This window comes from Primulina eburnea, chromosome 5, assembly GCF_022965805.1.
Source record: "Primulina eburnea isolate SZY01 chromosome 5, ASM2296580v1, whole genome shotgun sequence".
In the NCBI taxonomy this organism is placed as follows: domain Eukaryota; kingdom Viridiplantae; phylum Streptophyta; class Magnoliopsida; order Lamiales; family Gesneriaceae; genus Primulina; species Primulina eburnea.
The window spans coordinates 16,851,601-16,863,183 of record NC_133105.1 but is presented as its reverse complement, the minus strand read 5'-3'; the positions used below and the strand labels follow the sequence as shown (position 1 = coordinate 16,863,183).

Genomic DNA, 11,583 nt, shown 5'->3' with positions numbered 1-11,583 from the left:
TGTTGCACACTTCTTCAAACTCTCGTAAATGCATGTATGGATTTTCATAATCTAAGCCAGAAAATTGGGTAAAAGTTGGAGAATACCAGGCTTAAAGTTGAAATGAGATGCATCACGGGGAAAAACTAGACATCAAGGTGCATTAGCACGTGTATGATTCATGTGATCTCTAAGTGTTCTTCGTCTATCATGATCATGTTGAGATTGAATTTCATCTTCATTTTCTTGGATGAGTTCTTCCGCCATGTTTTGTAAAAATAAAAGGTTATTTCGAATGAGTCGACCACTAAGTGTACGTGACCAAATGGTCATGCAAATGCAAATACAAAAGAATAAAAACACACAAAAGCAATAAAAATTCAAATAAAGAAAAATAAACTATAAATGAAATTAAATAGACTTGAAATTAAATTATACTTCCCCGACAACGGCGCCAAAAACTTGTTGCGACTTTGATTGTTGCACTCCTAAGAGCAGGTTGTTCACAAGTAGTATAATTCGGTGAGTCCGAATATCGTATCCACAGAGAAGCTAAGGTAAATTACAAGTCCACAACAATGTCTTTTTGTTTTTGTTTTTGTTTTTGTTTTCTTTTAATGGTTTGAATCTTTAATTGGTAATTTTTAATTGTTCAAATTTTAGTTTAAGTAGTTGAGATTAAAGGATCCACTCTTGGTATTTTAATAAAGTTAACATTCAAGAACATTATTGAAATCCACTTAATAAAATGATTCCAATATATATTAAATAATCATATTTTTAGTTATATATTATTATCTTACAAGTATATAATATATATACCAAAACTTGTAAATGTTGTCAAGTATTTATTGTGCTATATATAAATTTGTAAACACTAAATCAAGGTTCCCACTTTAAATAGTTGGTAAAACCAAACAAACATTTAAATGGCACCAAAAAATTAATATTATGATATCAATATATAATAAATCAAGGCATCCACTTTAAATGGTTGGTAAAACCAAACAAACATTTAAATGGTACCAAGAAATTAATATTATGATATATTCATATATAATAAATCAAGGCATCCACTTTAAATGGTTGGTAAAACCAAACATACATTTAAATGGTACCAAAAATTTAGTGTAACATATAGCAAAAATAAATCAAAACTCCCACTTATAAGTAGGGTATAATAATACTTAAAGAAATAAATATAACATAAACAATAAATAATGATTAAATAATATAAAACATAGATTCTTACCTTTTAATAACCTTATTATCATGCCAAGAGTTTCACCTTTTCATCTTAACTTTGGGAAGTTAGCTAATCATTATTCAAAGTGTAAAACTTTGAATATGAATTTAACATGCTAATTACATTTAAATGAAGAATTAAAGGAAAAATAAAGAGAGAAATATTATGAACTCAAAGGTTTGTTCATAAAATGAGGGATATCTCAATACATTACAATGAACCTCTATTTATAGCCAAATTTGGGGAGACAACCACAAATAAAATATAATTTTTTACACATAAGTCTTCATTGGTGTTCCAAGAAATTAAATTTTAATGCACATCACTTTTGAGAATCTTCTCATCCGAATTTTCTTTTCCACATAAAATAAAACATGTAGATATCTGAGTCGTTGAGTTGTGGTATTTTTTTCACACCATTTGACCAAGTAATTTGAGAGATATGGTCAAAATACTAGAGCATGGTAAAACTGCCACTCTTTTGGTAACTTTATTTGTTGCTTAATTTGATCTCAATTGTGAGAGGATTTTTGTTAGACATGAATTTTATTGTGGCGATGTTAACTAAAACCAGCAGACTAGAACAGTAGACTCACTTATCAGAAGCTACTGGTCTAGTAAAACTAAAGCAGTAGAAAGGATAGAAATACAGAACCAGTAGAAGACGTTGGCTAACGTTACCACTTTAATTGTTACCGTTAAAGTTCCTAGTACTAGTATTAATTGCAGCATTAAATACTATACGGAGTCATTTAAGGCACTTTACCCAATTAAGTATAAAACAAGACTGATTGTTTTATAGCTTTTCTGCAGGAACTTCTTTTGGTAATAAAGCTGATTGTATCAGTTATCTGGAGACATCATTTGATTGTGAACGTTGAACTCAGTCGATTATATATACATGGATCAAATCCTTAGACGACCACACTTCGCTTAACATCATCTTTCAAGGATCAAAACTACTTTCACTGATAAGACAATCTCGAAATTCCTTGAGTACTTAGAGTTCAACACAAAGAAAAGTAGCACACGCTTCATAGCTAATATCTGATCTTTTGAAGCTCATCTTGTGCTACTGATTCTTACACTCTTCACAATCTTTACATCACTTATACTTTATCAGGAAGAGTTTGTAATCTGTAAAGAGTCTTTTCAGAACTTTGTGTATCACATAATTTGTGAGTTGAGTCACTAAGAGTTTCAGTAGGCTGAGGTGTAAGTCCTTCTGAAGTGGGTGTGTACAAGAGTTGTACTGTAATTTCCAAAGTCTTTTAGTTATACCTTCTGGAAACAGAAAAAGGGGAGACGTAGAAGATTTTATCTTCGAACTTCCATAAACAACTGTTGCCTACTGTTTTTATTGTCTTTCTATTACCTCATCAGATTGTTTCCGCACGTTCTATTGTAATCTAGGTGAAGGTATACGTACAAGATAAACTACTATCTCTAACGGGATTTTAGTACCTCATCAGAAGAGAAAGAAAAACGAGTAGAGTTTATCACCCCCCCCCCCCTCTAAACTCAACTTCGTTCCTCAACAATTTTTATCTCATGCTTGCCAACAATATTGTAGATATTATAATCAACTTTCTACAGGTCCGAGAATCATCTTAATCCCATATCCAACGTCAAGGTTATTCTTGTTTTATCGAACCTGTAAAAAATAGTAAAAACTTATAATTACACAACAACTTATATTTTATACAATTTATTATAAAGCATATAATATTTAAACATTTAATAAAACAAAACTATATATTTATATTATAAAACATTTAATTAATATACAATTTTTTATCTTTATCACACTCCCCAACCAGCTTATTGCTAGTCCCTAGCAATTTAAGCGTTAATAGCAACACAAAACATATTGATTAATTTAAATAGAAATATAATCAGAACTATCCAATTGTTTAAATTAAATTTGAAAACTGTCAAAGTTATATCAAGATCATTTAATTATAATTTATGAAAGAATCTTAACTGATCAATTCAAAGCTTATTTTCAGGTAGTTAAATGTACATGACCTTCAGAAATTCCTAATAAAAGTCTCAACTCCATATTCTCACAGGTTAATAAGTGTTTCAATTTATGGGAATGATTTCTCTCATGGAGTTGGAATACAGTTAAATGATCAGGAAAATGGTTTACAGAATGCAGACAGACAAACGAGCCAAACTAATCAAAAGATAGGAAATTGGAATTGATCATTAATTAATGTACAATTTAATTGGAACTAATCAAACATTTAATAAAACAAAAACTATATATTTATATTATAAAACATTTAAACAATATACAATTTTTTATCTTTATTAGTAAGTTCGGAAATTGGAAGTCGTTGAGGTATTTTTCAACTATTCTAATTGTATATACAGAAGAGATGTAATAGTGTGAGACATCTTCTGCTCATGGCTTTAAGTGAATTCCGAAATGCATTGAGTGTTAATACTGTTTGATCTGATTTTTCAAACACGAAAAGCAAACGTTCTGAAAAATAGTGACACTTCCTCGATTCGATGAAATAAAGAATACTGGGTTGTCCCGATCTTTTTGACACAAGTAAAATTTTGTGATATTCACATCTAAGCTACGAAAAGCTTAACAACAAATATTCAAAAATATAACAATTGATCTCAAACAAATCTTCAAATAACTCGTCTTGGACAATCTGAGTGCAAAACAATTGACAAACGCTACAAAGATTAAACTTTTGATAAGTTTGATTTGAGGAACACACAAATATATATACAAAGCCAAGCTTTGAAAAGAGAAAAAATTCTAGATGTTATTCATAATCTTCAACAATTGTTTAATAATGTTTTACAATGTGTTTATATGAAAAAATAAAACAAAAATCGTAAGTAGAGTTTCTAGGCAGCATTATGCACTGCGGTCCGTTGGGGCCCTCGCATAGACGCGTGCTGGGGCTGATCATTTTCACAGTTGGGTCACGCCTGCCTCGTCTTGGCACGTTGGGGTGTGTAATGCCCGGAAAATTAATCCCAGTAATCGGTAATTATTGAATTATAATTTGATATGATTATGAAAGGATTAATCGGGACACGAAATACAAGTAAGTGTGAAAAGTGTGTGTGAGTGTGAGAAGCCCCGCGCACATGCGCTATGGGTGTACGCGCACATGCGCCCAGAGTCCAGGGGAGTTGGCGCATATGCGCCAAGTAAGTCGCGCACATGCGCGCAGGGTCCAGAAGGGGTGGCGCACATGCGCGAAGGGTAGGCGCGCACATGCGCGAGTAGTCCAGCGCCTTGGGCGCAGATGCGCGGCTGGAAGCGCGCACATGCGCGAGGAAGGAAATGGTTAGGCCGAGTCTGCGGCGCATATGCGCGGTGCTGAGCGCGCATATGCGCGCGGCATGCTACACGAAAATGGGCCACTTGGCCTTGTGCATGTCGTGGGTATATATATATATATATATATATACATGCAAATCATTTCCAGAGAAAGGAAATGAAGGCTTCGGAGGAAAAGTGATTCTTGATTTTAGAATTCAATCGTGCGATCAATCCGTCCGTCGGAATTATAATCCGACTTCGGTATTGAGTTCCTAGCGACGTAGGCTACAACTTGACGTAAGTTTTACTACGTTTTGACATGCTTTGAAATTATGCTATTGTCAGAATTGAATGGAACTCATATATGTTGTTCTTGACATAGTAGACATCATAGAATCGAAGTCAGAGTAAGAAATAGACTGATTATGGAATTGTTATAATTTTCTGACTATAATCAGTTGATACCGGACAGATTTGGATTATAGATTGATTACAAATTTTATCGGATATGGGTTATGATTTGTAATTAATATCTGGTGATATGGTATTGACGGGAATACTGAGATTGTACTGTTATGCCATTGATTTTGAATTAAATCCAGATTGATCAGATTGATAGTAATTTGGACGGTATATTGACGTGAGATTGTTGGTATTGTCAGTATCAGACAGGCTGTGAGTTGAGGACTTCGACTGAGCAGGAAACCGAGACTGCAACGAAAGGTATAAGTCAATGTGGTATTGGGAGATGGACTTGAGTCGGTTTAGACTTGGGTTTCCCTAAATCACATACTTTATTTTATTGCATGGATATTTGCATTACATTGATTAATGTACTTGTTCTCTTGTATTTAGATGACAGGTATTAGACAAGTTATCTTGTGACAGAAGTGCCGGATAGTGGTGGTATCGCCACGGCACATTGCACGATGTCACAAGATAGGATGCTAGCGATAGAGCTACAGTCCATGACGGTTAGGTCAGGACACTGGATGTATGGTTATATCGAGTAATGGAATCCATTACGGAATTCGATATAGGAACACCATATTTGGTTATATCGAGTAAAGGATATTGGAATTCTTCTATTACGGAATTCGATATAGGAATACCGGGGCACTGGTTATATCGAGTAATAGAGATTATGGTTCCATCCTTTACGGAATTCGATATAGGAATACCACATCTGGAAACCGGGATCCCTAGACTAGGATTGAGTCTAGTCTGAATTATGAGTTATGTCGACAGATTGATATTGATTATGTTTCAGATTTTGATACATATATCTGTTACCTGATTACATGCTTTATAGTGTTTTATATGATTGCATGTTTCATTGATTTATACTGGGATTATATTCTCACCGGTATATCCGGCTGTTGTCTTGTCTGTATGTGTACTTGACAACAGGTGGGACAGGATCAGGGTCCAGGAGATGAGAGAGATCGTGATTAGAGTGGAGGCTCCGGACTTGGATTAGAGATAGGGTTGGACACTTGACATTAGTTGTTTAACCCTTCGTTTTAATTAGATGTTTGCAGTACAGGACTTGTATTATATTTTATATACTGAGATGTATATATGTTTGATGTCACTACGTTCCGCATTTTAAAAAAAAAAATTTAGACCCTGTTTTAATTGATTAATTAGTGTCAATGATGATTAAGAACTTGATTAGCGTCCGGGTCCCCACAGGGTGCGTGTTTCTAGCTGCTGGGTTGCGTCCTGGCTGCCTTCTGGGATATTTTCTACTCGAATGTTTTATTGCTCGACACATCTTCATGGAATGCTTCATTGAACTCCTTCAAGTATTCGAATGTGCTTGATTCTTCATCTTTAATCACCATCAAGCTTGTACGATTGAGACAACACACCTGTCTGAATCTCTTCCCAAGATTTTGTTGGATCTCGTTTTCCCGTGGCCAAAAGCAGCGGAAGTTTAAAATTTTTTTGGATCTTGACATTCAAGATTATTTTTAGCACTCTAATGAAAACATTCATAGGGAGTTTACCTTTTATATATTTGGTGAAATATTCGCGCGGCTCAAACTATTCTGGGGTTAGCGGAGATAGCTCTTGATGAATTCCCTACGAACCATCTTCAAATCTCCTTTCTTTAATCCTCATATCAAGTCCACGACTAGATCGCTTGTTCTTCTTCCAAATAGCACTAGAATATTCGAAAGAACTTTTAACGTTGGATATTAAAATTTGGGAGACGACTCAACCCTAAAATTAATTCAAGGTGGCTGAAATATTTGAGAGAAAAGGGTGAGCAATTTTCGAAATTGTGGTGTGTTATGGTTGTAAGGCCTTGAAATTTATTGTCACATCGATTAGAATAAAATACCCAAAATTAAGTTAAGAATGTAAAATAATTATATGTATATATATATATATATAACATATTAAAATATACATGTATGGAATAATGTAAAACACGTAGCCACTATGTATATATGTATTATAAAATAAATGTAACATTTAAATTAAATGAAAAGATAAGGGTAAAAATAATATAATATACTATACTAATATATTATTCCCAGAAGTGAAATAGTGAAAACAAATTTCACTTAAGTAATTGATGAAATGCAACTTGCTTCCAAAATGATTAGTTTTGGTTGCATCCTTATCGTAGGAAATAAACAAAGCGATTGCAACTATATAAGAAAGTGTTTTCAAGTTAGTTTTGTATTGGAGAACTGAACCCTTAAACTTTAATAATAAGCTAACAATAATAATACACTGAAGAAATTCTCCAGCATCACTTGGAGGTCTCGGGAAAGGTAAGAAAGGTTTCATAAATTTCTTGTATTTTTTCTACCTTAAATATATATGATAATGTGCCAATTATTGAAATTTAATATACATACACATATATAAGTTGTTAAATGTATGAGTAGAAATAATAAGTATTTAGCAATTGAATCACATTTTTCCAACCTTTATGTTTGAAATCAATAGTGTATTTTCGTGTACTAAATGTTGAATATTTTATATAACTTACTCGTTTATGTATAGATCCAATCCAACTACATGTTTTGCTTAGAATGTCACTGTACAAGAATTTAAGAAATTATTTAGGAATGGGTGTTCCTACCTTACTGTTATTTTGGACTTTTGATGATATTCGGATTACAAGTCATGAATCTTGAGTTGAGAATGAATAATAATAATCAGGAACATTTATTTAATTTATGTGATTTAATAAATTGAATTTCATGACTATTTTTCAAGACTATATAATAAATACAATTTGGAATTATGAATTACGAAAATTTACTGAATCTCAATTTTAATTAGATGAATTAAAAGATTTATTGTTAAAGTTGTTTGAATTGAAATTGTATCAAATTATATTTAACGTTTCTAATGATAGCCAAGTAAATGGATTTAAAAATTTATCTATTCTTTTCTATATAATAGATCAAGGATTTTACGGAGCTAAATTTCACTCGTTGAAATAAATTCATAATAAGGTATGTTATTATCGGGTAACATACAACATGTATTTGTAAAGTTTGATATTTGTTGAATGTGAATTATATGACATTAAATTGTTACGTGGATTATTTGTGACATTACATAACATCGATGCATTAAAACAAAACGTATTTTTCACACATGTATTTTCTATATATGTATCATCGATGCATAACTTAACATTGCATTTCATATTGTGCCTCGATTTCAGTGTTTACTTCTTTCGATATTGTGTTTGGATTCGAGGGGATTATCGGGATGGTACGGAGTTGCGACTAGCCCGAGAGATGTTGTAGGCCGATAAGTCGCAGTACGTCTGTAGTCCTTGGCGAGCGTATCGGCACACGGTAGTAGACTGTGGGAGGAGTGGCTCGCTACGGCAGTGTAGTCGAGCCTTGCCTATAGCTCGAGCTGTTATGCACTGCATTTACTGATTGTGCAGCTTCCGATATACTGATTTCCCGTGCATGTGTACATACCCTGATCATGCATTGCATCCATGTATCATCGTTACAATTCATGTTGTTTTTATTTCGGTATTTTCATACTGGGCTATTGCTTACCTATCAGGGGCGATTATCTTCTGTGTGTTGTTGATAATAGGGCAACATGGCATCCATCGTACTTCTGAGTGAGGAGCAGTATGAGGAAAGCACTTATACTATCATGTTCATAGATGGAGCATTAGCACTAGTAGAGGAGATCTTTTATGATTACCCTGGGTTGATGTTGGTGATGGGGACAGACCCCAGTTTATCATACTTCTCAGTAAGGGTGACTTGGTCAGTATACTTGCCGATTCAGATGCTGTGAGGGAGGAGCTAAAATAAAGATGCATAAATATATATATATATATATATATATATATATATATATATATATATATAATTAGGCTCGGTATATTTTGTTATGTAATATTTATTCGACCACTAATATGTAAATTGGTATGATGTTGAACTAATCCGGGATGATATGCATTTTGGTTAAAGACAAATATTAACAATATAAATATTTATATGAATTTAGTAAACATGTTAATTGCAGTGTCTCAACTAATAATTATATGTATTATACTTTTATACTATATAATACTGAATATCTTTTTTTAAAAAAAATATATCTGGGCCCGCGTTGACATTAAATTTTAAAATTTCATTCTCCGTTCCAGAGCTAAAACGGTAATTAAATAAAATAATGCATGATAATTACTGTTGAGAATCGAGGGACCCACACCTAGTGGTATCTGAGCAATAAACTGGGAAATTGCTCAAAGTCTCGAAGTATAGCTAGAAATGCTTCCATAAAATTATGGTCTCACGAGAGTTACGTGAAACTTAATTAATTGCCTATATGCTTCTATTTTTTTATGTGTGTAGATTTATATAGTACATTGATAATATTTCTTTGTGTATATATTTGTTTATTGGCCTTTATAGATGGCTACAAGAGGACGAGGAAGTGGCCGCAGTCGTGGTCGTCCTAGTACATATATAGAAACTCCTATGACAGAAGAAAATCTAGTGGAGCAGGTTGTTGATCAATTTGTACAAATCACGATGGATGAGATTGTTTCAAGATTCCAAAAATTGCGTCCCACAAGATTCTTTGGTACTGAGGATGCTGAAAAATCTGAATCATGGATTAAAGATATTGAGTACCTGTTCAGTTTAATGGAGTATACTGATAATCAAAAGTATAAGCTTTCATTATACCAACTGAAGGATCGTGCGAGAGATTGGTGGGAAGCCTCCAAGATGGGACTTGATGAACAAGGAATCGAGGTAAGTTGGACTGTCTTCAAAACTCAATTCACTGAACAATTTTCTCCACCATCTTTCTATACCGAAAAAAAGAATGAGTTCAACAGCCTACGACAAGGGAATATGTCTGTAGCTGAATATGCCTCTACTTTTACTGCAATGTTAAAATACGCACCACATGTAGCAGCAAACCCAAAGGCAAAATATAATCGTTTCTTGAATGGACTAAACAGCAACATTTATACTTATGTGGTGTCTGGACTACCTACTGGATTTGCGGAGGCAGTCGAAGAGCAAAAAATGCAGAAGCTGGACTTAAGAGGGGAAGCGCTTCGTTTGTTCCTACAGGTAATAGATTAACCACCCAACAAAATTTGAAAGCTAAAGGAAAGATGTTTGATAAATCTGGATCAGTTTCTTCTAGTTCTAGTGGTTATCGTCAACAGGGTGAATCTCAAATAACTACTTATTCTGGTCCCTATTGTAACCGTTGTGGAGGTAGGAATTTTAGTGAACAATGTGTTGGTGTTTATGGCTCTTGTCGGGAATGTGGTCAGGAAGGTCATTATACAAGAGTTTGCTCATCCAAGAAGAATGTTCCACAACCTGTCCGAGGAGGATTTCGTGGAGGATCTAGTACTGGTAGAGGTACTGTACCTGCTAAATATTTTCAGCAGTCATATGGACCACCGCAGCAAGCCTCGGGAAGTCGAAATTTATCAAACCAACCCCAGGCTCGTGTTTTTGCACTCACAGAAGATCAAGCTCAGGAAGCACCAGGAAGTGTCATAGCAGGTAATTGTTATGTATCTGGCTATCCTGCACGAGTATTATTTGACACCAGTGCATCCCATTCATTCATTTCTGAATTATTCATTACATCACATTATTTGACTCCTGTTGTACTACCTACCTCAATTTTTGTTGCTACTCCGATGGGTAAGATCATCATGTCTACTTAAATGATAATGGATTGCGTGTTGAAATGCGAAGATAATGAACTGTATTTGAACTTTAATTTTCTATCAATGTAAGATTTTGATTGTATCGTGGGAATGGATACACTGACAATATACCGTGCCACCATTGATTGTCTCCATGGAATAGTCCGTTTTCGTCCCAACTCTGGGACAAAATGGAATTTCTATGGTAAGGGCTCACGTGCCAAAATTCCCCTGATATCATCCTTGGAAATGTCGTGTTTGTTATTCCAAGGGAATGAAGGATACCTAGTGTATGCTGACGACGCCGAGAAATCAAGATCAACATTGTCTGAAATCCCAGTGGTGAATGAATTTCAAGATATTTTTCCCGATGAAATACCTGGATTTCCTCCACCTAGAGAAATAGAATTCTCGATAGAATTAATTTCTGGAACAATTCCTATTTCTAAAGAACGATACCGAATGTTCCCATTAGAATTAAAAGAATTGAAGGAACAACTGCAAGAATGGATAAAGGCTACATTAGACCCATTGTATCACCATGGGGAGCCCCAGTGTTGTTCGTATGCAAGGAAGACGGTTCGATGCGGTTGTGCATTGATTATCGACAACTGAATCAAGCTACTATAAAGAACAAGTACCCAATGCCTCGAATTGATGACTTATTTGATCAACTTCAAGGTACTGCTATTTATTCAAAGATCGATTTGTGTTCCGGTTATCATCAATTGCGAGTTCGAAACGAAGATATACCAAAGATAGCATTCCGGAGAAGATACGGGCATTTTGAATTCCTAGTAATGCCGTTTTGTGTTACAAATGCTCCAGCAATATTCATGGATTTAATGAATCGCATATTCAAGGAAGTTC

The 11,583-nt window shown here is 34.2% G+C and overlaps 1 protein-coding gene across 1 annotated transcript; it reads left to right on the top strand.

Annotated features, from left to right (window-relative positions):
- The first annotated feature begins 8,618 nt into the window (after positions 1–8,618).
- On the top strand, positions 8,619–11,328 carry LOC140831406 (uncharacterized). Its single transcript, XM_073195159.1, has 4 exons — positions 8,619–8,783; positions 9,446–10,117; positions 10,216–10,564; positions 10,805–11,328. Exons 1-4 carry the CDS (start codon positions 8,619–8,621, stop codon positions 11,326–11,328), a joined length of 1,710 nt encoding a protein of 569 aa, XP_073051260.1.
- Positions 11,329–11,583: the final 255 nt, after the last annotated feature.

Coding starts and splice junctions, on each gene's coding strand:
- LOC140831406 (XM_073195159.1), top strand. CDS start 8,619: ATGGCATCCATCGTACTTCTGAGTGAGGAGCAGTATGAGGAAAGCACT. Junction 8,784..9,445: donor TATCATACTTCTCAGTAAGG/GTGACTTGGTCA, acceptor TGGCCTTTATAG/ATGGCTACAAGAGGACGAGG. Junction 10,118..10,215: donor CGCTTCGTTTGTTCCTACAG/GTAATAGATTAA, acceptor TATCGTCAACAG/GGTGAATCTCAAATAACTAC.